The 26351-nt window shown below is 28.2% G+C and overlaps 2 protein-coding genes across 2 annotated transcripts; both read right to left on the bottom strand.

The window, feature by feature from the left end:
* Nucleotides 1-493: 493 nt before the first annotated feature.
* Nucleotides 494-10821, bottom strand: LOC145828452 (uncharacterized). The gene is made up of 21 exons (XM_082936211.1): nucleotides 10758-10821; nucleotides 10310-10445; nucleotides 9779-9942; nucleotides 8742-8854; nucleotides 8257-8372; nucleotides 7793-7970; nucleotides 7287-7439; nucleotides 6830-6973; nucleotides 6445-6534; nucleotides 5967-6101; nucleotides 5334-5439; nucleotides 4918-4925; nucleotides 4736-4812; nucleotides 4542-4660; nucleotides 4211-4326; nucleotides 2991-3184; nucleotides 2481-2598; nucleotides 2189-2331; nucleotides 1931-2058; nucleotides 1497-1660; nucleotides 494-649 (listed from the first exon to the last, which is right to left on the bottom strand). The coding sequence occupies exons 1-21, from the start codon at nucleotides 10819-10821 to the stop codon at nucleotides 581-583; spliced, it is 2535 nt and encodes an 844-aa protein (XP_082792337.1). The 3' UTR covers nucleotides 494-580.
* A 4154-nt stretch (nucleotides 10822-14975) lies between these two features.
* LOC145828451 (sodium- and chloride-dependent transporter XTRP3A-like) lies at nucleotides 14976-22834 on the bottom strand. The gene is made up of 10 exons (XM_082936210.1): nucleotides 22576-22834; nucleotides 21912-22069; nucleotides 21351-21558; nucleotides 20663-20780; nucleotides 19967-20051; nucleotides 18955-19196; nucleotides 17408-17519; nucleotides 15998-16208; nucleotides 15581-15725; nucleotides 14976-15330 (listed from the first exon to the last, which is right to left on the bottom strand). Exons 1-10 carry the CDS (start codon nucleotides 22832-22834, stop codon nucleotides 14976-14978), a joined length of 1893 nt encoding a protein of 630 aa, XP_082792336.1.
* Nucleotides 22835-26351: the final 3517 nt, after the last annotated feature.

Raw genomic sequence — 26351 nt, 5'->3', positions numbered from 1 at the left:
TTTGTTCGATCTGTGTTTCAAATCTGACTTCATGCTATATTCTACTAAACTAAGCAGTTTTAATGAATTATTAGTTTTATTGTAAATAACTCCTTGTAGACTATATAAATGTTGAAAACTAATGTAACTTTTATAGGAAATTTAGTAGAAAAACGGTTCTGCTACAAAGTATACGGTTGTTTTTTACATTTCTTATGTATATATTTTAATTAATTGTACAATCGTTTTTAGTTTTATATCAACAATATAAATACACAATAGTATAATCTTTTTTTCAAAGTTAAATAGTGCTTGTGTACACATTTCAAAATAAAAAAGTTAAGGAAAAACTTTATTTACTAAGCGACTAATTTACAAAAGTATAAAACAAATGAGACGAGTTTGAAAATTTATATACAAAAGCAAAAATTACACAGTATCCATTACAAGCAAACCCAGCTAGCTATTAATTCAGTTTAATTTTGCTCAAATACAAAACCCAGTGCAATTTTATACTGCTAACATCATTCAATAGTTCGTTTGTTATCTTAGAAAATTGTAACACATCCAGTATAAGAATTCTGACAATTGTCTCCCGTTGTTAGCTTTTTATAAATATTGGATTCTCCACTCTTATTGTGCATCTACGGTACACTGGGTTCTCCACTTGCTGTTTAAATAAGACAAATTGAAATAAAGTTTTATAAATAGATTGAAGTCAAGAAAACTTGTAACGTTTAGTAATCCTTAGAAAAGAACTATTACTTAGTAAGAGTTGTTAATAATTATTTTTAAATTTGATGGTTTTTGGTTATTATTATTAGACTTAACAAGTATTTTTAACTTTAGGTTAAATACTATAATAGAAGTTTTATAGGCTTTTTGTTACCTTCAAATAGCTTTATAGTTTTTAATATATGTTTATCAAAGTGCTTAAAGTTTTTTTTTTTCTACCTAAATTAAGAATACTTGTAAAAAACACACTATATAGTAACACTTTAAGCCTAGGACTAAATTAGTTTAATTATATTAGTATTGATAAGAATTTTGTTATAACAATCTGGAAACTTATACCAAAAAAGTGAAGTGTTTTATTAGCTATGACGTTTAACTTAAACAAAAAATTGTTTTCTAGTTTAAATGTTTGAATTGTAAACAACTTAAACACCTCCCTTTTATTTAAATTTAAACGTTTCATGTTAGGTTTATACAAAAGTCTAGAAACAATTTTAAAATTTGGTCAGTAAGAAAATATTTATAGAATTAAAAACGTACCCTGTAAATTTAAATATTTGTTTTAGTAGACTCAGTTTAATTTTTGCTGCTCTTAACAGTTTGAAAATAAAGACATATAAACTTGTTTAAAACATTTTCAATAAACTAGTACAATTGGAACTATATTATAAACTATGCTCATTTTTTCACTAGTTACGTAAGACGACTAAGCTAGTTATATAAAAGCTAACAAGTCATAGTCATAATGGCCGATACACTTTTATTCAAAAAAAACAACTAACTTGATACATCCCTGAATTTATTTCCTTTATAAAGTCTTCGTACCTACGCTGGTCTATTCTGTTCTGCACAATCTTGTATATTATTAGCGCGATTATTGCACCAATCAAAAACGTTCCTCCGATTGGCAATGCTATATAAAGGGGATTTATCGGCGCTGGGCAATCTAAATAACAAAAAAAAGTTTGGTGCTATAATCGACGCAAAAAGTACTTAAAACAAATTTATACTTTTTTTTTAGTAAATAGACATATAAACTTGAATAACAAATCAGTAAGTTAACAGTGAAATTAGTTTTATCCACTGTTATTCTAGTTAATCACTGTCATCCACAAAATTTTATAAAAATTGTGGAACAAATCCAATTGTCTTTATTAAATAAAAAACTCAATTTTTTTTTTCTTTTAAGAAAATAATTAGTACAAATCAAACAAACCCTTTTCTGCATGTCTATTGAGAACAATCAAGTAGTAAGACTTGTAATCCGCATACCAGACAACCATGTAGCTTGCCTTGCAATACTTTTCATCTCCAGCCGTGCAGTGGATTGGCTGGAAAACCTCTCTAGAAATATTAGTTTCAAGTAGTAAGTTTATCTAACAAAATTGGAGTATTTTTTTTTAAATGCTATAGATAGTTTAACTGAAAGAAAGTAGGCCTTTTGGCAATTAACTCATTGTTTTTATTGACGAACTTGTTATATTTTTCACACTCGCGACACACTTCACTGTCCAGACTCGTCAAGCAAGTTTCGCATTGGGGAAAATTTTCCACGACTTCTCCCAGCAGTGTTTCGTTGTTTTGTGTGCACTTTTGTTTGCATGACTCACCAGTTGACTACAATAAAGTAGTATAAATGAGAAAAAGAAGATTGAATAAATAAAACTTCTATTGTTGACAAAAACATCCAAATATTTATAAGAAATTTGAATCAAAACAAGCTAAGAATCAGTAATGAATATTTAATTAAAAAGTTGTTTTAACACTAACATCTTTATAAAAGCAAAGAGCACAACTTTTGAACAATTTGTTTTTGCAAGTTTGGTCCATATTTTTACAGTCAGGATGCCCACATTTCTCACAATATGTTCCGTAATACAAGTTCTAATTAAAACAAAAATTTTTATAATAGCTCACAACTTAATGATTCTGTAAAAAAAAATTTTTGATGTTAGTTTTTAATATAGTTTAAATGTGTGTTTAACATACAGACAACATTATTTTAATAGTAATGTTTGCATTAGGCTAAAAGTATTAATAATGTTGCAGTTTTATATAGTGCAAGTCATTTATTAATTTGAGGTTTTAATCGACAACTAACTGAAACCTTAGAAAACTTACATTTGTTTAGTTATGAAATTAATATTTAAAGAATCTTACTATAATGTTAAATAATTTTTAAAAAGCATAACAAGATAACATTTAATAAACTGTAAACTTGTGCACATTTAATTTTTTTTAAACCTAGATAATTTTTAACTACAAAAACAAAGTACCGGATCGTCGCAACTGCATTTATCGCAATCGCATTTTCCTCTCCCTGAGCACACCATGCGGTGAGAATTTTCAGTGCAGTAAGCGTCGTTGCAATCGCAAGACTGCGACTTCTTACTGAAACTCCATCCCTTGGCCGCGTTGCATTCACACTTTTGATCGTTGTCGCAGTTCTTGCACACTCCGCGTTCTGCACCTGAATTGAAACAAAATTTTTTTTTACAGGTTAAACTAATTCTTTTATCTCGTCATAATTGAGTTAAGCTAATTAACAAGTATAAGTTTTTGTGATCGTGCATGTAAAGTTGTTACAGGAACTAGATCTAAACGCTTTTACAGTAAATGACTTAAGTCAAATTTATCAACGAACCTTTTGTTAATACTTTATTAAGTGGTTTTACTATTTAATGTGTTATGAATGTATTACTAAACCCTGTAAGAAAGTAATTTTTGTTTTAAAAATAGAGTAATAAGTTAAAAAAAAAGTCTTGAAAAACTTAAAACAAACTTTGCAGAAATAATATATCATAAAAAAGCACTCTATTTATGGAAAATATATCGATTAATTAAGTTAAAACTTACTTACAGACTACTATAAGTAAACTCTTTAGCATCAGTTTTTTTCAAATACTTATATCAAATAATTTATTAAAAATTTAAGTTTTGTATTAATTTTCACGTAATACTTAAAAAGTGGTTTTAGTAAGAAATAATAATAATAATAATATATTACAGCCTTTAAAAAGTTAATTACAAAAATTCTTTTACATGTTTATTTGTTAAAAAAGTAAGTATTGTATAAACAAACTAATTGTAATTTAAACAAAATTGTTAACTTGTTCTAAGAACATACTTAATTAAAAATAACTTAAAACAAGTTGATTTTTAAAGTACTTAAATAAAATAAAAGTTATTATACTAGAATTAAATTATTAATGCTAAACTAATATAAACCATATTATAAAAAAAATAAAATATTAGGAAAATATCTTGATAGATTTAAAATAAAGCGGGTTTAAATTTTTCAGCAAAAATAATTATTTTCTTAGCTTTCTAAATGTACGTTATCAACGTAGCATAAAAATAAAAGCTTGATTTTCAAAGCTTAAAATGTAGTATACTCATTGAATGTTATGTACAACAGTAATATATTATTATTTGTTCACTCAACGATAAATACATTGAAATTTTAAAAGTACTTTTATAAGTACCAAAATTTAACCTCCGCAATATTGTCCATTTTGCTTTTTGCATCCCGTTGAGACACATTGACAATACTTTCCGAAGAACTCAGACGAACTACACTCACAATGACCACAATTGCAAGATCCGTGGTTACTAATATTGTTATCCATTAGTAGTTTATTTATTAGTTGTTATCAGATATTTTAACAACCAAATCTTAAAATGTTGTTTTTAATTAGTTCAAAAAGAGTAGCAAAAGTATTTTCCATAAACTTAAAGGAAAACTACGATGTTAAAATAATATTTTAGTTTTAATTTGAAACTGAAATAAAACCAAATACTTTAAAAACCACAACTCATAGATATACCTGCAAATTTTTTCATTTTGTGGACTGGTGCACTCTTGTTGAAGTTGCGCCGTTGAGTTTTTAGATCGGCACTCGCAATTCGGCCCACTCCAGCCATTGTTGCACCGACATAACCCACACTGTCGATTTAGATATGTTTAAATATTAGTTTTAAGAAAACAAACAAATAACTGATTGTATAAGTTGTAGCTTACCGAGGCTGTTCCGTGATTGTTGCAGTATTCATCGTTTTCAGTTGGATAGCCTTCACAATTGCATTTGCAAAAGGCTTCTGTGATTAAAAAAAACATTGTTTTGATTTATCTGTTTATTAACTGTCTATTCTTCAACAAAAGAAACTACAGATTGTTAACCAAATGCGGCCCACGAAGCAAACCCTGCAGCCTGTGAGGTACTTTTTAAGTAGAAACATACTTTTTTTAAGCAGTCAAAAACAAGTTTTTGTGGTATAGAACTATAATTAGGCTCTTAATTTGATAATAACTTTCATTAAAGCTTTATTACTGCTTAACTTATCATAGTTTTGGTTTAGAATATTACTTTTACAGTGAAGCTATAATAAATTTTAAACAAATGCGGCAGACAGAAAACGTTTTCTTTAATTTTATTTAAACATCTGCCTGTTACTTATTAAAAGCTGTTATAAACAAATATTTTGTGTCTTTCGAAAAACCTTTGATTAAGATATTTAAAACTATAAGTGATCTAAACTACACAACTTTTCCCAAACTTCACTGATCAACTATTGCAAATGCTTTGTTTTGCTAATACACCTTTTAGAAAATAACTAACCGAAACTAATTCTGGTTTGGCTGCTCAAAGTGGGAGATGTCACAATTATCTCTTGTGCTTCTTTTGTTTTCGAACATTTCCCACTAATTGTAAGTTCTAAAACAACCTGAAAAAATGAGAATTTTTTGATTAATGTCAATTTTGATAATCACAGTCTGCTGAAAGCTAAATGCAAGAAAAGTATGTTTTATACAATTATACAGCTTATATATGTTAGTAAACATATTTAATTTAAAAGTTACAAAGTAAACGTAACAAGTCATGAGTTTAATTGCAAAAAATACTACCGAAAGGTTTATCGGATATTTTTTACGTTCTAGCAAGTTAAAACAACAAAAAGCGTTTAGAAATAAATTTTTACTTGAACTAACATATTAATTGTGGATAGAAAGTTGTATTTCAATATTCTAACCATAAAATCGAAATGTTTATATTATAAAACTAAACTCAAATTCAAATTGTACCTTTGTTTAGATTTATTTATAAAAAAGAATTGAACTACTTCGAAAACATCGTAAGCGTTAAACATTGTAAAGAAAAATACTATACAATAAAATTTTAACTTTAAACGAAAACTAAATTGATCAAGTTAATACGTGTCGCAATGATTAGTACTGTTTCAAATTTGCTTACCTCCGAATTAATTTCGACGTTAGTGCAGCGTAGTGATTTCTTCCAAGATGTAGCGTTGGGGCACAATATTCGGTATGACACATCGATGTTATCTGGGTGACTTGGCTCAGAAAATGTAAATATGTTCTTTATTTGCTGTTTTTGTAGGAAATAGACTAAATGAAACTTTAATCAATTACTTATTTAGTTTTATAATTTTATGCAACACACAAAACATCCCTTTAAAAAGTTATTCAATAAAATGTTAACTTTTTTATTTTTCAAAACTAAGATTTAGTTTAATATAAAGTAACATAAACAGTCAATTAAGTATCTTTGATAATTTCAAAAGTGTACTGAATTTTCAAACAAACTTTAATTTTTATGAAATAATTTTTTTCTATTGATTTTATTTAAATGAGCATTATCTGTTTTTAAAGTAACTTTTGGTCGTTAAGAATTTAATTTTAAATCTATAAAAACTATTAAAACATCTTACATCGTACGCACTAGATATAACTGTCATGATGTTGCTCGAGTCTGTACTTAATGTTTCGACATAGGAGTTCTTGAAAAGTTCCGGAAACTTCTGCATATTAATTTTAAAACTTTGTAAATAATTGTGTAGTTTTAGTTTTATTGTACGTTAAAATGTCTATCTTTAAAAAACAACCATGTTGTTAAACAATATTATATAGCACTTCTAACATGAAAACAATAAAGGTTATAAAAATTAAATCAGCGCTGACTGTGTATACTTTCATTAAAGAACTTAACTTATATAACTATTATCAGCTACCAGACAAAATACATTACTAATAATTTTTGTTTATAAATTTAAATTAAAATACACATAATTTACAAAAAAAAAACAGTTTATTTACAGAGTAGAGGTGCTGAACTTCTTTTGTCACGGCGAATATGGCCTGTATTCCGCGCTTCCTGAAGTTGTAGGCCAACTGGCCCAGGGACGGGTAGTCGTGGGTCAGTGAGTTGACGTATTCGTAGTGCACCTCTGTGTATGAGCCCTTCAGTTGAAAAACATAGTTTTAATAATTGTCAACTGCTGTGTAAGGCTCGATGACCGAAAGGTTTTTTAGTACACCAGGTCCTTCGACCAAACTTTTTGAGCGCTTTTTTATCGTTCAATAAATATTATGTATATTAGTCCGATCAAAGGCTTGATATTTCAAAATAAGTAACGAAAGAAGAAAAACTTAAATACGACTAACATTAGAAGTTGGAAAAACAAATTAAAGCTTTGAAAGAAAAACTTTAGGTGAACTAAAACAATTAAACATAATTTTATAGAAAAGTCTGTTTAAGTAAAAGGGTTTTTACCTTCGACGATTTTGTTTCGACTTTTCTCAACTGACAGCTGTTCAGGCACGGCTGATGGACGTTGGCAATTTTAGCGTCCATGGCGAAATGGGGCACCGCGTCAGTGGTCAACAGAATGACGTGCAACGCTTCCGGTCTCCATCCTATGATGTCCTGTGTTTTGAAATGTTACTTAAACTGTGTCTGTAAGAATGTTTAAGCTGGTATATTGTTGGCCATTTCTATGGTTTTGTTGAGTTTGCTTACAAGGTTTTCAGTATAATGCCGAAATTAATTTTTTTCTTCCGAAATAATTTAAGTAGCTCAACTAAGTGAAAATTAAAGAATGATTAAATTAGTTTAAGAACTTTTTAAAATGTTTTTAGATTTCTAAAGTACCGGAATATAATGCAGTTTTGGAAGTATCAGAACTATAATATGTAAGCATAATTTTAAAAACTAATTATAACTTTAGCTATGCCTAAGAAAAAAATCATATTTAAAAATAATTTGAAAAACAAAGTCACCTGACAAACGGCGATTTGCATGAGTGCGTCCGTGGAACCTTCCGGCTCGTCGATGTTGGACGAGATAACCGTCCTATTAACCGACTCCTTGAACTTGGACCCGTCGCTGGTGAGGGGCAGCTGATGCTTGAAACCGAAGGTCGGCTGGCAGGTTTGGTCGGCGCATATCAGTTGCTGCCTGACAAAAAAGTTTGAAGTTGTTAAAACCTAACTTTAACTGTTTATCAGTCCAAAGTTTAAACTATTATTAAAAAAAAGATTTTATAAACTTGAAGTTTTATTTTATTTGATAAAATCAATTTTGCTATTTTGAAAACTTTGACTTAAATTACATTTATTACTAAAAATTAAATAGATTTTGTTAACAATCGTTTGATTTAGTGTTAACAAACCAATGAACATATTTATGTTTTTTTTTACCATATTGTTTGTTGCTGACTTATGTAAAAATTAAACATATTAACAGTTTTTCGTCGTCACTGGCAATCGGGAGTAGGACTTTGTCAACAAAAGTTCCGAAGCCCATGTGTACGTTATCGGTTATATTTTTTATTTCCTTTACTAGTTTTCCTCCAAAGCGCTGTTGTGAATACATAAATGCAAAATTCTAAGTAAAAGTGTATTCTATAAAAAAATAAATTAAAGTTCAAATAGTAATTATGGTTATAATATGTATAAAAATTTAAAACTCAAGAAACTTTTTGCTATGTAGTTTAATAAGATAGGAGCCTATACGTTGTATATCTTTAATAAGCTTCCCTAAACGAAAAGTTTTGAAAAGGTACTTAAAAGATAGTTTTTTGTCTGCCTTTTTTGTGCAAGTTTGTCTAAAATGTACTGTTTTTCTGTCTTCAAATGAAGTAATAAAATTTAAAAGTAACAAAACTTAAAAAATTTAAATGTAGTTTTTCAATATAAAAACTTTTAAAAATAGTAAATAAAAACAAACTTTGAGATTTTCTAAATCATCCGCCATAGAAAGAGATAAATCCAAAACATAATACAAATCTAGTGGATAGTCCATTAGTTTTTTGTAAGTCACATTTAACTTTATAGTTTCTCCTGTTTAAATTTAAATCAAATGTTTATAAAAGAAAAAATTTAAAAACGTGCACATAAAAGATCTAACTTTTGTTTTTTTTTCTTAAAAATACTAATTTTTCTATATTTCAACCATACAATTATTAAAACCCATGGTATTTTTTCCAGTATTCAACAAAATGAACTTATAAAAATTGCTGATATGAATGTTAGGTAGAATAATTATTTCCTTACTGTTTTTTTATTTTAGGACTAATGACAACAGAACAAAGTATGCAAATTTTACAAAATAATAGTTAAGTTAGTTTGAGCTAAAGCTTATAGTTTAATGCAATGAGTGAAATAAAAGTTTCAGTTTTGAAGAAAACTTAATGCTTACTAAACTAAAATTTTAGTCACATAAAGTATTACATTTGAAACAGTTTAAATTTATTATGATAATTAAAGAGTATTTGTTTTATATTAGTTCAAAATATAATGTTATAACTTAGTAAATATGGATTAAAATATGCTAATAAAAACAAATTTAAAAATACTTGTTGATGACAAAAACTTTTTATTTACTTTATTACTTGGGCATTTTACTTTCAGTTGTACTGAAATTTTTGTTACTTTACTAACGACTTTTCAATTTTGTAATAGTTTAAGTTTACATATAATTGGTTGTTAAAAAGGTTTACATTAAAGTATATTGCTATAAAACAAATCACTACGGCAATACTTGTGGTAAAAATACAATTTTATGTTTTTACAAGTAACAAAGTGTTTACGAAAAATTTTTGCTAGTTGTTTTGTTACATGTTAAGTATATGAGTTTTTAAACTGCTCTTATTTTTATACTGACGACTAGTTAACCTCAGATAAGGTCTACAAAATAAAATGATGCAAGCAGAAATACACTTAGTGATAAAAAATCTAAACAAATATTTTAGTAGCTAACAAAACCTGGTCTTATTTTCAAAGTAGCATTTTGCGGCTTTAATTGAACAATCGTTCTTGGATTTCTCAAGTTTCCGATTGTAGTTTCACCGAAATCTTTATCTTCTACGTAAGTTAAGTTCTTTACCGGGTTGTAGATTAAATTTGCTTGGCATTGTTTTTCGTTTTCACTGTAAAGCCAAAAGTTTTATTAGCTTATTGAGTTTGAAAATAATATATAAAAACAGTAAAAATAGTAATTTGTAAAGACTGAACAACGTTTAAAATATTTTTTTCATAAAAAACTTGACTAGAAATTAGTTTTATAGAAAATTTAAAAAAGTTTGAAAAAATTAAAAAAAATCTAAAGTAGTGTTTTAAAACAAACATAGTTATAAAAGCTAAACAACTTTTACACTGCAATTTTCTACGAAGTTCTTACAAAAGCTTTAATAGACTTAATGTGGTTGTTTTTGTTAACTGCTATGGTAAAAGCTTTCAAAACTTAATTTTCAAATGCGTTTCAAAATATTACAAAAATAAATGCTGACTACTCACTGTTTAGTTCTGCAGCGTTTTTGGCGGGAAGAAAATTCACCGAGCTCAGCAGCGCACCACGTGCATTGGTGGTGCGCCGAAATGCACACCTCACACCCTGCCTGTCTGCTCAAACACAACTCGGATACTGACAGTGCTGTGAAAGTTACATGTTGATTTTTGTTGAATTATCTTTCAACCTGTCTTAGCTTTCATTATTACAAAAAATGTACAATACATAAAAATTTTAAATTGATTTTGATTTTTTAGTTTAATAAAGGGACTATATCATTAATCTGTACATAACAAAGTTCGTTATTTATAAGAAAGAAACCACTAATTCCGGTCAACAAAATTAATAATCTTTAAGGTAAAATTCAAGTTTTATTGTTAAACTTATATAAAGAAAATAAATAAATAAATTAGTCTATTTAGATTTAAATTGCTTTAGACTTTAAAACAAACGTACCTTTTTTACCCGCAATCTTATATGCAAGCGAAAACAAAATGAACAGAAGCCAGCTTATTGGCATTTTAAATGATTGTTGTTTGTTAATCTTTTTAGCTCGTGTGTAATACTTCCTTTATAAAGCGTAGGTACCGCTTTCAATATGCTCTCTGCTGCCCACTAGCTTAAATTTTGCACTTGGCACTAAATTTTCATGAAGTTCGATTAAAAATGTCCATGGAAGTATTTTGATAGTCGTCTTACATTCTAAAAAAAATTGAACAACGTTTTTATGGAAGTATCATGTACTTTAATTTTTTGTACGACTTAACAATAAAAAACAGACCCAAATTAATCGAACTTTCCAATGACATTTTTGTAATTAAACTATTGAAAATTGTTTTTTTATAGTATAAGATATTTTTAATTTTAAAGCTTATTTTTATTCTTTTTCTGCCAACTAAATGGAAAGTAAATTAGTACTTAAACTTTGTTTAACATGCTTGATTTATTTTTCAGTTTAGAAAATAGTTTTAACTCAAACTTTTTAGTTTTTTGTATTTAGAAACATCTACTACCGTTTTTTATTTCAAAGTGTTTTCTATTTTTGGTTATAAGCGTTTAAAAAAATCCAAATTAAAAACATCTGAACATAACTAAAAGATACAACATATTTTTTGAACTTGAAAATTTTAGCCGTTTGATTATAAAAATTTCATATCGATCAAATCCTAAACTTTTTTTTAACTTAATTGTTTATGTTCTTAACAATCACCTAACTTTAAATTATTTTAGCTCTTTGTTCAAAGCTACATGATCATCATAAATTTTGTAAAAATAACAATCATCCTTTTTTGCACCTTAAAAAAATTTTATATACTGAATACTACTGAACTTATTAAATCTTTTAAAGTATGTTTTTCTTTTGTAGTATAATATACTTTGTGCTACATTACTAATAATTTATAAATTTTATAGTTCCTGTGAATTTTGAACAAATTTTAATTAAATCAAATTTAAAAAAACAGTCATTTTTAAACGTTTGAAAAAGTAAATTTGAATAACAGTTTCATCACTTAAATACTAATGCTTACTTCGGGTCTAATTGCATATAGTTTTTGAAGTTTAAATGCACTTAATTGGTCTAAAATAAAACGGGCTACTTTTCTAGTCAAAGGGCCAGATTTACTATGATAATATTTTCGTGGGCTGGATGAACAAATTTTTGCGGGACGCTTATTTTGAAAAACTCTTCTATGCAAATTAAAATTTTAAAAAGCAATGTTGTAACAAAATAATCACTTGATGGGTACTAATGTGTTTTGTATGATAAGTTATTCAATGTAAATTTTCATACTTGAATTTTTCTTTAAAACATATACAATCAACAAAAACAAAACGTAGTAGTTCGAAAATTCGTCATATAGTCAATTTATAGTTACTGGTTTTCTATTTTACTATACATAAACATAATATTTTTTTGTCGACGATACATATTTTCAAGATGCAGAAAATATTCGTACTTTAATTAAACATTAAAAACAAAATGTGAGCGTTTTTATGGTTGTAAAGCATAGTTGCCATTGCGGCGATAAGCTTCTCATTAAAAGCTGGACATCATAATTTATAACAAATAAATGTGTGATAACAACTGAGAACATTTAATTTTTTTAACTTTGTTGTAAAGTATCAATTACTGTTTTAATATATGCATATATTTGTTGTTGTAATTATTTTAAATATGAAGCATCTTTATTAGTGTGTATAACTTTGTTAGATCTCAACAGCGGTTTCACACGACTGTGCCTGCCTGAGAGTCCTAATTAGGACGAAACCGGTCGTAGGTTGTCTCGGATGCTGTTGTTGTTGATCTTGCGGTAAAGTTCATTAATTACTATACAAAACAAGAAATAAAACAAAAAAATTAGCCAAGAATAGTTTTACTCAAACGTGTTGGTTAGTGATTTATTTGTTTATTTTATAATATAAATGTCATATCTACAAAATTCTACAATTTTTAATGTCTTTTGAATTTACTTAACATTTAAGAAAAGATAAACTTATGAGCAAGCTGATGGAAAGTAAAACATTAAACTTTTGTGTCAACTTATAGGAAATATTAAGCTAGTTGAACAAAACAAAACGCACTACCAACTAAACAAAATTCTACTGTTTTCCTCTCAGCAGCACAACATTTTCTGATTGATCTCTATTTGAGCTTCGGAACATTTTTACTTTTAAGCTACTAGATTTAGTTTGTGGTTTTTACTTTAGTTAAGGTATGAGAATGCGCCGCAAATCTTAACTTCATATAAACTTAATGTTGAAAAAATACATTGTTATGGCGCTAACGGCTTCGGTGCATTCTTAAATCTTTGTTGAAAGAAGAAACCATTTTTCGTAAGTTTACTAAAACTAACGTTCAGAAATTAAAACAAAATACCTTTGAGTTATTAATTCCTTTTTTAACAATTTAAGCATCAGACTTGTTTTTATGTTTCCTAAATAATTAATATGACTCAAATTATTTCTTTTCCAATATACTTCTTGAATTTTTGTCAAGGATAGTACAATTAAAACATTAAACTAAGATAAAACACAAACAATATATATAAAAACATATTAATTGTTCTATTAACTTAATTCAAGCGTAATCAACACAAGTAAAATAGAAAACTAAACAAAATTGCTTTTAACTGAATAAGGCTAAAGTATAATCAAATTATTTCTTTTTGCATAAACTCCTTTTTTTTGTCCTAGAAATTAGCAAAAACATTTTAAGGTCAAATGTACAGGTTTTAATGAAAAATGTACTTAGATCAAACTTAACAAGTAAAATTTACTTGTCTTAACAAACATACGTGAAAACAGAGAAAACACCTGTTCAATTCTTTTTAACAAAAAAAAAAGTTATTTTTTTCACGTTAAGAAATTTTTTAACTGTTTTTGCTTTAAATATGCGTGGAGAAAAAATGAAGACAAAATCTAAATAAATAGTATAAACATTTGCTTAAAATTACCATGTTAAACTTCTGTTTGAGAAAAACATTTTTTTTCCAAAACTAAGAAAATTTAGTATTTTATATAGGTATATATTTAAGTATTTTTTTTTAACAGCAGAGTGGTTGAACGTATCGGCTCAAACTTTTATAGATTATATTTTTAAGTACAAACTTGTCTTATAGAACTTGTTTTAAAGAGATAACTATCCTAAAAAAACTGGTAATTTAATTTAAAACAAATATTTTTTTATGATAGTAATTGTAAATAAACAACTAATTAGCAGTCCTTACTCGTCTCTTTTTCAACAAGTACATTAATCATGTATATTAATTCTATCTTACTTTTTCACTATCTTTCAAAAAAGTTTTTGCAACCAGTAGTTTGTTTTAATTGTTAATACATAAATACACTATTAAATGTGTGTAAATACAAAATTAAAAAAGCATTTTAGCAAAAGTTCAAGCTAAACTAAAAGTATTTTTATAAAACTTAGCTTTAAAACATAGATTAACTATACATTTTAGAAAAACTTTTAAACGTAATATAGAATCAAAATATTCAAAAATGCATTTTTTTCGGAAATAATTGTTAAGTAAACGACAAAATAGTTTTAGTTAAATTCCTAGAGTTTTATCATGTCGACATTATTTAACAAATATATCATAGTACATTGTTTTTTATTACATAATTAAATATAAGGCTTCTAACCAGTTTAAAAGGCACATTTGATTAAAATTACTTCTAAAAGAGTTTTTCAGAAACAAGTTTTTGTTACAAACTTTTTGTATATATATTTTGCCGATGTTTTCTTTTGTTGTATAATATATATATATATATATATAAATTACCCCAAAAGAAAACATCGGCAAAAGTCTAAAGTTTCATGTGCAGTGCTCGTCTACAAAAAGCGTGTGATCTGATGATCAAAGTAAACAAAGTAATATATTTAATAATAAAATGTCAAACTTGTTTATTTAAACAAATTTCTATTTTTTTTTAAATTTAGTTAGTGTAGATTATGATTTAAAAGTTTTACATTGATTGGTATACATTAGAGTTATTTTTTATAAACTTGCATAACGAAAAGTTCCTTATTTTAGTTGAAATGTTTTTTACAAGCTAAATTCAGCATCACATTAAGCGTTATTGAGTTTATAAGTTCATTTGAGAAACTTATAGCCGCTTCATTTAGGCTCATTTCTTTGCTCGTTTCAAGCGTGACGAGCTTGTTGCAGTTTACGCCAAAGCTTCCAACTCCTGGCTCGGACAACCCTCGTTGCTCTCCCCGGTTATGCGGCGAAGAAACTCTTTCCTGCCCAGCCGCACGAGCACCATGCATGTTGGGATGGCCGCCAGGCACAGCAGAGCGACCAGGACCACCTGAAAGTAGCCCCAGGTCGGGTAGGCGACGGGAACCTGCGCCCCGTTCGCGCGGTCCCACCCGGTGTAGGTGAGAGGGTGGTGGGTGGCGTAGCGGACCAGGTTGGACACGAAGAAGGTGGTCAGCAGTGCGGGGCACGCGTACTTGAGGGTGCACTTCCAGTAGCGGCCCAGCGTGATGCCGGTCATCTCGGTCACGTCTCTCATGAACCTGTTTTGTTTTGTATTAACACTTGCGGTGGTTTGCCGGGTTTAGGGTTAATGGTTTCGAACACAAGTGTTTCTATTGTAAAAGTATACGATTAACACTAACAAAAAAATTTTTTTTCTAGTTGTCGATTACTAACAAAAATATGACACTATTTAAAAAAAGGAGTGCTTTCGAACAAGGTTGCAACTGATTATGAAAGTTAAATGCAAACCAACTGTATTTGTCTGTTAAATTACATTTAGAATCAGACCTGTCGATTCCGTACACGTACGAGGTGAAGACAACTTCGAGAAGTCCGACGGTGCACAGAGTCAAAGTGCCAATGTTGCTGTCCAGTATGTCTATCAGGTAGTATCCGAAGTCAGTTGTGTACGGTAGAGCGAGCAACAGTATACCTGGAGATAAAAAAATTGGAATGTTCTTTTTGGCGATATAATTTTTGTTTGATTTATATTTTTTTCAAGTTTCAGTACTTTGTGTCATGAGTTTTAAAACTAAAGGAAAGCTTATTTATTCAAAGAAAAAAGAACGCTTAAGTTTTAGTATCCAGATTACACACATTCAAAACAAAAGTTACTGATGTTAAAAGCATTTTTTCAAGTTATCTTTAAAAAATTTCACAAATGTACAATATTATTTTATCAAAAAAATAAAATAAATTTCTCACCAACGCAAAGCACGAAAGCCAGCCTCGCCTTCGACAGTTTGACCCCGAGATCGACGAAACTGGCCACCACGCCCGTGAAGACGCCCACTAGCGACGACAATCCGACGCATCCGAGCATGACGAAGAACATGAGGGACCACAAGTTGGGACACGGCAGGTTGACGATGGCCTCGGCGAACGTGATGAAGGCCAGGCCCGGACCGCCGGATGCCTGAAAGAAAAAAAAAACTAAGTATTTTGACTAGTTTTATTTTGCTTGCCCCATAGATGCAACAGTTTAACCTATGGGTCAAAGCAAGAAAAGTTGTTTGATTTTTGTAGAAGTTTGAGACTTTAAATTTTAGAATATATTTTTTATCAGCTCGTAATAGATTGTAAAAACATGTGGTGTACTACTCGATAACCGAAAGTTCCCTTCGTACACCATGTCTTTAGACCAAACTGTTTGAGCGCTTTTCTTTTATCGTTCAACAGACAATAATGTATTTTGTTAAAGCTTAATCATAGTTGTAGGAATGATTTATCAATGAACGGACTCTCAGGTTCAATGGTTGATCAATGTGTGAAAGCAAGAATCGTTTAAAAATTTTTCTGTTAAAGTTTAGCATAGGCTGTTATAAGAATGGTTAATCAATGAATAAAATCTGGTTTAAAACGTTAAAAAAAAATTAATAAAATTTATCTAAAATCTTCAATTATCTTACTTTAAATACGTGCGAAATGCGTTGTCTTTTCGCATACATTTAATTTTTACAAACTAGCCAGTTTTACATATATTACTGAAACTTTTATTGAGATCTTTAAATTATCATTTTTTTCTTTTACCTTTTTTTGCTTGTTTTAAAACGTTTTAGAAAACAACTTATACTACTTTTAGCTGTTTTGTTGTACTGTTGTTTTTGATAAGCTTTAAATGTTTTTGTTTTTTAAACGCATTAATACTCGTTTATTAGTTCCTAAATTATATTTAACTGTTTAAAAAATATTTATTCCAAAAATAAATAACTTATATTAATTACTAGATTTGTAACGAAGAAGCATATAATATTGCAAGTTACTAGACAAGTTGTTAATCTTTTTTATATCCAAAAAAAAAATACAAGAAATGTTTTGAACTTTTGATATGCTTATTTGATATCTGTTTCATACGGTTTGATTTTATTATATTCTTATAATCAAATTATCTAACTATTTTTGTAAATTGAAAACTAAAGTCGCTATCAACACAAACATATTTTCAGAGGGACAATTGGAAACACTTTACAGTGCGAGTAAGATTTAAACTTGCGTTCAAAAACTACAATCTATGCAATCTAATACGCAAATAAAAAAATCTCAACGCTTTGAACAAATCAAACAGTCAAAGTTTCTTTATAGATTTAAACGTTTTATCAAACTTGTTAATCTTACTTTGTCTAATTGCTTTTCTAAAGTACAGTTTATTGGGTTAAACTCTCCGAAGTCGGTATAGTTGGTGGCTTGTTGCAGCTCCTCAACTGAAAAATTCAGCAAAGTCGCAAATCTAAAAACACGTTTTAATAAAGTTTAGCATAATTTAGTACTTTGTTCTTTAATATAGTATGTTGTTAGCACTTTGAAACTAGTTTCTGAATTAAAATAGTAACTAACACAAACTTTTTTTTTTTAATAACTGGCTCATAGAAAATAGAACAATATTTAGCAACTTATGTTTTGTAAGAATTTTCCGGCTATCAATGTAAAAAACTACTTTTATTTTTGAATTTATAACGACAATAAGCTATTAAACATTCCAAACATTTTGACAATGTACAAAATTTTATGTACATTGCTCAGATTGATTTTTAAAAACTTGAAGTACATATGCTAGAAACAGCTATTTCTAAAGTGAACCGTACTTTAAAAGCAAAACTTTTCATGTTCATGTACTTATATCCACTAAGTATTACATACTGAATGGAAATTATTAAAGCTCACACGTAATGTTATACAATCTTTTGAGTACAAAGGACGTAAAATTAACTTTAAAGTTTTTCTAATAATTATTAAAATAATGTATGAGTATTTTTGATGTTAGAAAAAGTATATTTGAATGTTAATAAACATCAACGTGTTTTAAATAACAATTTTACGTTTTCTTTGATCTTTTAAACTGACAGCTTTTAGTTTTTAAGATTTATAATTGTTAGTAAAAATATAAAATGCATTTAATAAAATAAATTAAAAGAAAAAGACTTATTTTAGTTTAGATAAAATTTCTTATTTACTTATTATGTTTGACCTATTTAAGTGACAGTTTTTAATTTTAAAGATTAACAGTTTAAAAAAAAAACTTCACAATGTATTTATAAAAGATTTATATACACACCTTGTTTTATCCGCATTTTTAATATCGACAGTTAAATAACCTTTTGTTACGTATTCTTTGATCGTTTGAACTGAAATTTTTTAATTCTAAAGATCGATATCTGTTTTAAAAACACTTAAGGTATTAAAAAAATAATACACACCTTGTTTTAGCTTAATTTTACATGGACTAAACTTTTTTTACGTACTCTTTGGTCTTTTAAACTGACAGTTTTTAATTCTAAAGATCAGTACTTATTAAAAAAAACCAAATAACGTGCTTGATAAAATAATTTTTTTACTAAACTAATTTTACTTGAATTTTACATGACAATTTAATAAACTTGTGAGCTTTTCGATAGTTTCATTAAATTAAACATAGCTTAATCTTCAATCTTTTACACCATTGTTTTGTTGGTCATATTGATAGCAAAGTTTATCAGAACTTTGGTTCAATTATTACAAAATGTATGACGACCCTAGCTAAACATACTCCAACAACAAATTATTATTTTTTCAACTTTATAAAACCAATGTACTTCTGAATTTAAAATATCAAAGCAAATGATAACATATAACAAAACATTATTTGTTCAGATTTTATATATAATACTAAAAAAAATAATTCTCACTTTTCAAAACAGTCGCGGCTCTTTATCTTGGCCCTGAAGCCCAACACGCCGAACACGATGACGGTGGCGATGAGTGACGTCGCTGAGTTGACGGTGGCGACGAATATGACGTCATAACGGCAGTCGTTGCGGCGCTTCATGTACGACGCCTGCGCGCCGTAGGCCCCGTACCCGATGCCGATGCTGAAGAAGATCTGGGTGATGGCCGACTGCCACACCGAGAACAGTTTCAACTTCGACCACTGTTTTTTGAAAGTAACTTTTTCGAAATTTTGTTTTGAAATTGTGAAACGTTTTTGGTTTGGTTAAAATTGTTCCTGATTTAGTTTTTGAAAACGTGTTAAGCTCGGATAGAAATTGCCATACAAAAAAATTACTTTTATTGCAAACTGGGAATTATAAATTTTACTTAACAAATTTAGAATATTTTTTGATCATAAATAAAAACTTCTAACTTTGAGTAAAGAATGAAGATTAATACAATAGTTTTGAACGTTTTTGTTTTACTTATATACATATATAAGTTTTTCTTTTAATAATTTTGGTCCTATATTAAACAAACAACTGGCAAATGCTCAAAATCTTAAACAATATATTATTTAATCGTTTTAGGTAAAAAAAGTATTACAGTACTTTCACGTAAGTGTGATTTGTTTTGTAATTTGAGAAAGGAACTTAAAAAGTTCTATTTTAAACCAGTGAATCTAATGAGTTTTATTTATCGTTTATGAGTTTTTAAAATAAATTTAAATAGATAAACAATGTCAAAACTTTCTTACACTAAAATGATCAATTAATTTAGCATGTGATGCCTATGACTACTATTAAATTCCTTTTTAAATGTGATGAACAAAGAAAACTTACTAAAAAATGTAAGAAAACTTTTTACCTAATTAAAATTTTTAGTCAGGTATGTTTACAAAGTCGTATTAGATCACTCTAATTTCTATTATAGTTTATCAAACAATTCAAGTGCAAAGAAAAAATTGTTGACAACTTTTAAAAAACTAACATCAACTTTCAATAGATAAAATATTCCTTCAATCGCTCCTTCCAAAGATATAGAACGAACGAAGAAAATTCCTATGATAACGTATCTGTTATAATTTAATTAATTAAATTTAATTAAACATAGGATTTTTATCTTTTTATTTTTAGATGCAAATATTAAACAATACTGTTGTAGAACTATAAAGTTGATGGTATTTGAGTTTTAATAAGGTTTAAAACTAACGTTATATCTTGTGACTAGTAAGCAGATTAGCAAAGCCACAGTAAACACACTAATTTGGTTAGACACATTGGTAGATTGTTTTTAGTTTTGATTGGTTATTACAACTAGGGTGCTTTGCAACAATTGAGTTTTAAAAATTGAATTAATTAAGAAATTGTAAAAGTTTTTAAAAAAGGATATATCACGAAAACACTTTTTGTCAAATTTTAGCTGAGTTACCAAACAGCTCAATTTCTCGATTTTTAAAATAATAAAATGAAACAAAAGTGACCTTTGCTATAAATTATAACAAAAATATCGATGCAATGTTAAAAGGAAATAAAATTAATGACTACTTTATATTTACTGCCAGATACGGTTTGAAAAGTAATTCATTTAGTATATTTTTTACTACTTTTTGTTTGAATTAGGTAACTTTGATATAGAAAATATTATTTGAAATATGTTAAAAAAATGTAACAATGAACATCTTACGGCAACAGAACGCCAAAGTACATGCACTTCCCAGTGGACTTGACACCTCTTTGCAAACCTAGAAACACCACTGTTGTGCAGCACACAAGTGAAACGCAAGTTTGCCAGTTCAAATATCCTGAATAATGACAAAAGCTTTCAGAATGCTTTGATAGTTTGTGTTATTTTTTTCAGTTTTTAACACTTTTTAAGGTACTTAAAGTCTTCTTCTTTTTATGGCTACACAAACTTTATTTGTTTTTATATTACAAACTAAATATGTTTATCACGAGAGATAGTGTAGTAAATTAAAACTTTGAAGATTAAAAAAAAACTTGTGATTAAAAAAGTTTTAATTTATATAAATAAAAGTTTTTATTTAAATGTTCATCAAAACTAGAAAAATAACTAAAAAAAGTGTTTCATAAAAATTATAATTATCTTTAATATTTATTGTTTCAAAAAACGTTAGTTTTTTAAAACATTTAGAGTTTTTTTATATATTTATTTTAATAAATTTCTTAAATTTTCTGAAGTTAACAACTTTAAAAGTTGAATGTCAATTTGTGATCATTGATGAAATTATTAAGACGTTTAAAATTTTTAAACAAATTCATCGTACACTTAAATAGAAGAATGCACAATCAAACAAAATATCTAACGCTTTCCAATAACAATTTTTTATTGGAAAAACTTTTGAAAAAATCACCTGTGCTGTCGCTTATTGTGTCGGGCAGGTTCAGCGTTTCTCTGAACCAGAAATATTCGGAAGGCGAGCTTTTCAGGCACTCTTCCCCGCCGCTAGTGGTCGCGTTCGGGCACGATTGCCACGGAAGCGGCGACCTCATTGAGTTTGCGGAATAAACGAAGCTCCACGACACGACTACTATGTAGTAGCTGGCGAGAACTATTCCAGTCTGCGATGTTGCCAATTAAATTTTCGCTGAGTTTTTATTTTAGACCTACTGGTGTTTGACTGTTCTAAACATTTGAATAAACGCTTTAACGTTTTTTATAATGATACAGGCAGAACAAATAATCTGTTTTTAGAGTCAATTTTATAAACCACAATGAATAGCTTTAAAGTGAAACTGCTACAACATTTAAGATAGAAAGTATTAAAAATGCAGCTAGGATGAAAGATAAACTATTTTTTCAATGACAATCAAATTAATGATAAAACAACTCGTGCGATTCATTGCTAAGTGTTTTTAACTTCAAGTACATAACAACAATTAAAGTCAAAAAAGCAAATGAAACCGTCACTAACAACCAACGAGCAGATGCCGATGCCGGCCGAATAAGGCGAGATCCGCCCCCACATCGCAACCGACCCGCACTGAAACTTCTGACCGAGTCCTATTTCCATCAGGAGGAGCGGGTAGCCGATCATGAGCAGAGTGAGGAAGTAGGGAATCAGAAACGCGCCTGTAAAATATGCTCGTGTATTTTTTTTTAAATGAAAACAATCGTGCTTTGTACAACTTTATAGTTTGCGCGAGATAAAGTTAGAATGCGTCAGCTTATAAATCGGTTTAAAGAAATGAGCATTGAGTACAATTTTTGCAACTTTTTTATCTTATTGTTCTAAAAGTTTAACTGAATTGTGTAAGTACTAACTAGTTCAAATGAGTTTTTAATCTTATTCAGTTTAATTTTACCGAGAATTAAGATTCTAAGGCTACGGTTTGTTTAAAATAAAGTTATAATTGTATCTAAAAACTTATGACCGTTTTTGATATGATACAACTAAAAAAAATCTTAATTCTTATTTCAGTTCAGCTATTCTTTCTCTAAATTACAATTTGAAACCACTCTATAAAAATTTAAAACAATACATATAAAAAATGTGCTTTATAAACAATATAAAGTTCTTGGCTCGCCGCAAACGTTGAATTTTATCTTAAAAAAATAATAACATCAAAAATTCTCACCTCCGCCGTGCATTTTGCACTGAAAAGGGAACCTCCAGATGTTCCCGATCCCAACTGCGTTGCCCACCAGCGCCAGCAAGTACTCTGCTTTGTTCGACCAGTTTTCTCTGTCAAGGGATTTTCCCTGTTTTGAGGAATTGCTGTTGCTCTCTGAGTCGAGATCCTCAGGGCATATCTTGTCGCCGTGCAGGGACGTTTTCTCGCTTTTTAGGGATGTCGTAGTGTAGCTGCTCGCAGGGTGATGGTCGTAAATTTCCATTTTCTATGAGTTTATGCTTAAAAAAGTGCTGGAACACCAGTCGTTTAACTTTTCAAAACTTACAGTGCTAATAATTGAAAAGTTTGCTGTGTAAACTGTTATTAAAATGTTGTTTAGCCTTAAAGAAAAAGTTGCTGTTGAGTCAAAAATGTTCAGCCTGTCGAAATACTTTTGATAAAATTTGTTAGTTTTTAAAATATTTGCAACGATGTTTTTCAATTTTTACGTAGTAATAATACTAGAAGTAAATTAAAAATTTGAAATACTTATTATACAGGTTTTTGTGCCATTATATATGTGTGTTTTTTTTGTAAAAATAAATAAACTTCTTGAAAACATAAACTATTTTAAATCACATATGCCATCAAAAATATCTACAACTTGTGTTAATAAAGCTTTGATAGAACAAAAAAAAATACTACAGGGACATCCCTATGCTTTTAACTTGGGTAGCACATACTTTACATGTTTCGTTAATGTCACGGTATTTGTTATGTAAGCTAACAATCATTGAATGAAGTAAGTGTTTACTGTTTTGTTATAATATAAACAAAAATAAGTATTTTAAAAATAGTCAATATATTATTAATGATCATTTATATATACATTATGTTTAGGTAAAACTAATCACTTACTTTGAAAAAGTTTAGGTTTTGATTTAAAAACTTATTGATAAAGCTTTAATAAGCGCTCAAAAATTTAGTCAGTTACCATTTTTAAGTGCCTTCTTTCTCAAACAAATAAAAGTTTACTAAATGAATATGTTTTTTTCGGTAACAGGTTTAAATTGCACGAAGACAAAATTACACGAGGTTACTAAACTGCACGAGGGGTCTAAATTCCACGAGAACAAAATTGCACGAGTGCAAAAAATTGCACGAGGGAAAAAAATTGCACGAAGACGATTTTGCATCAAGTATCAATTTTGCACGAGTTACATTTTTGCACGAGAGTAAAAAGTACTGAAAAAAAAAAAAAAAAAAAGTTACTGACCGAGGGTAAGGGTTGGGGGTAATAGAGAAAGTAAACATAAAAATATAAAATTACCTAGTAAAAAAAATATATATATATTAAAAAAAAAAATCTACCGACTGAGGGTAAGGGTTAGGGTAATAGAAATTGAAAAAAAGTAAATAAAAAAAACCTAAAATAGTACAGAAACAAAAAAACAAAAAATAACTCTGCAAAAATGTCTCTGTGCAAAATTGTCTGCTCGTGCAAAAGTGACCCTTTGTGCGATTTTATTTACGTGCAGTTTTGTGCTCTCGTTCAAGTTTGTCCTCTCGTGTAAGTTTTTACGCTCGTGCAAATTAGACGTATTTTTTATAGCTTATCGTTTGTTATCCAATACAAATAAAGTAACACTGAACATATTTAAAGAAAAAAAGTTCACGGTTGGCAAGAAACCCCTATCAACACAGTGATCTTCAATAACACGTCATTAAATGACTTTAGTAAGAACACGTCAAACTTTTCATTAATTTACTTTAGTAGAAACATTTCTTTTTTATGGTTTAAACTCTATATTCAATATGTACAAAACACTCCATGCCCTGACAAAACCAAATTAATTAAACTTTGAGTTTCGGTTGTCAATTTTTAGTTTAAAACAAACTGTTTTAATTAAAATAACACAACAGCAAAACCATTTTATAAGACATACTAATTAAAGTCTGATAACTTTTTTCTATTAGGAATTTTTTCATATAGCTTGTAAAGTTCAATAGGTACGACCTAAATATACATTAGAATAACGTATTTGTAATGATTTACAAATATTGATATTTAAAAAAAGTTTTGTTGTTTCTAGTCAAGTGCGATTTGGACCAACATTGCTAGTTCAGAAAAAGTGCGTCATCTCAAATTATTTACATGTATTACCATTTTCAACTAAAAATCTGACGCAAATTAGTGAAAACGTTTCGTTTTCAAACTGGCTTTTTTTTAGGTAACGACAGCAAATTTATCATAAAATGTTAAGTTTTTGATTTTAAAACTTCTGAAAAAAAAGAAACTTCTTTTTTTTTTCTTTTAAGCGGTAGATCAGGCTTTCGGAAACCATTTTCAATGGCTCAATTAATTTTTAATCACGCCTGTCTAGCCCATTAAAAGTTAGATAGTAATCTTATTTAGAATAACAAACATTGTTGTTTTTGTTTAAAGATTTTCAAAAGCAAATAATCAAACTGATTGAAACTTAAAGCGAATTATAATTGATAGTTGCAATAATTTGTGCTTTTTTCGTCTGGGTAAGCAATTAAATGACATTTTGGCACAAACAGACTAGTATTATCATATAAATTAACATGTTATTTACAATTCATAAACTATTGCACCTAAAAAACCCTGATTGATTAAGCAGGAAAAATATTGATGTTTATGATTCATAAACCCGCAAACGGCTATTTCCTTAAACTTATTATGTTACAATTTTTCTGCAGCAAAGTTTTAAGAAAAGCTTTCTAAACATTTTCGGTTAAACTTGTCTTACTATTTAAGTAAAATATGCAACTGTAAGTATATCAGTTAGCTAAGTAGATTGAACTTACTTTGTTAATTTCTTTAGTATGCTTATCATTATTAGTTTAGCTATACGTAACTTAACGTTTTATTGTTTTATTGTAAATTTATTATCCTTTATGTAAACGTTTACTTTTTTTTTAACTACTTGTTTGAATTTTTAACATTATGTTAATTCATATCTGTTCATTTATTCAATATATAACATGTAACATGTAAAATAGGGATTAGTGTTAAACTTTTAAATGTATTTACATCGTATATTAATTGATTAAGAAGTGGGTCAATTTATCGGCACAGCAAAAAATAAAATATACTAGTTTTGTCAGCATTTCATTCGAATTAGTTTAATATTTAATAATTTTTGATTATTCTAGATTAGAAAATGTCAAAAAAAACTTTTAGTACCGTGTAATGTAATAATTAAAAACAATAATTAGACTTAAACTCTATTTAAAATTTTAACAATAGTTTGTTACAACTCATAAATGCTCTAGGGCTTCAAAATAAGCTGTCTAAAGAACTAAAAAACTAATATACTTTTCAAAGCTCTCGCTATTTATTGACATTTTGAACGAGTTAAACGAGTTAAACGAGTTTTTCTTTTTCTTTTTTTTTAATTTGATTATTTTGCACCATTCTCTAAAATTCGAGAAGAATTATCTTGTACAATTGTCTAAATATTAGGAAAATATTACATTTGCCTGTAAAATTAAAAGTAGAGTTAGTTTTTTGATTCGAGATTTCCGGTTTACTTGGTATTATCATAATTAATTACAATTTTTTGTGCTGCAAAATCGTCTGAAATTAAAAAAAAAAGTTTTATTCAATCAAAGAAAGTTCATATTTATCTAAGTTATCTATATAAAAATTAAATGTACATAAACATTTAGTTTTAGGTTGTTAGCGAGATTTACTTGACAACGAAAGTGTTAATAACGCTTTGTTTGTTAAAGTTGCCGAGAATTTTAATCTTTTATTAATTGAAATATAAGTT

Source organism: Thalia democratica, chromosome 2, assembly GCF_965202585.1.
Source record: "Thalia democratica chromosome 2, ktThaDemo2.hap1.1, whole genome shotgun sequence".
NCBI classification, from domain to species: domain Eukaryota; kingdom Metazoa; phylum Chordata; class Thaliacea; order Salpida; family Salpidae; genus Thalia; species Thalia democratica.
This window is presented reverse-complemented; position numbering and strand designations above follow the sequence as displayed.

Bases quoted from the DNA above. Each gene is read 5' to 3' on its own strand.
- LOC145828452 (XM_082936211.1), bottom strand. From the start codon at position 10,821: ATGCCAATAAGCTGGCTTCTGTTCATTTTGTTTTCGCTTGCATATAAG. The intron at 3,185-4,210 runs GTTAAATTTTGG...GTTTCAATTCAG, and splicing joins AAATGGACAATATTGCGGAG to GTGCAGAACGCGGAGTGTGC. The intron at 2,332-2,480 runs GTGTTAAAACAA...ACTTTATTGTAG, and splicing joins TTGCTTTTATAAAGATGTTA to TCAACTGGTGAGTCATGCAA.
- LOC145828451 (XM_082936210.1), bottom strand. From the start codon at position 22,834: ATGGAAATTTACGACCATCACCCTGCGAGCAGCTACACTACGACATCC. The intron at 22,070-22,575 runs GTGAGAATTTTT...CATATTTTACAG, and splicing joins GTGCAAAATGCACGGCGGAG to GCGCGTTTCTGATTCCCTAC. The intron at 19,197-19,966 runs GTTAGTTTTTTA...TTCAAAAAACAG, and splicing joins TTTATCTATTGAAAGTTGAT to TGGTCGAAGTTGAAACTGTT.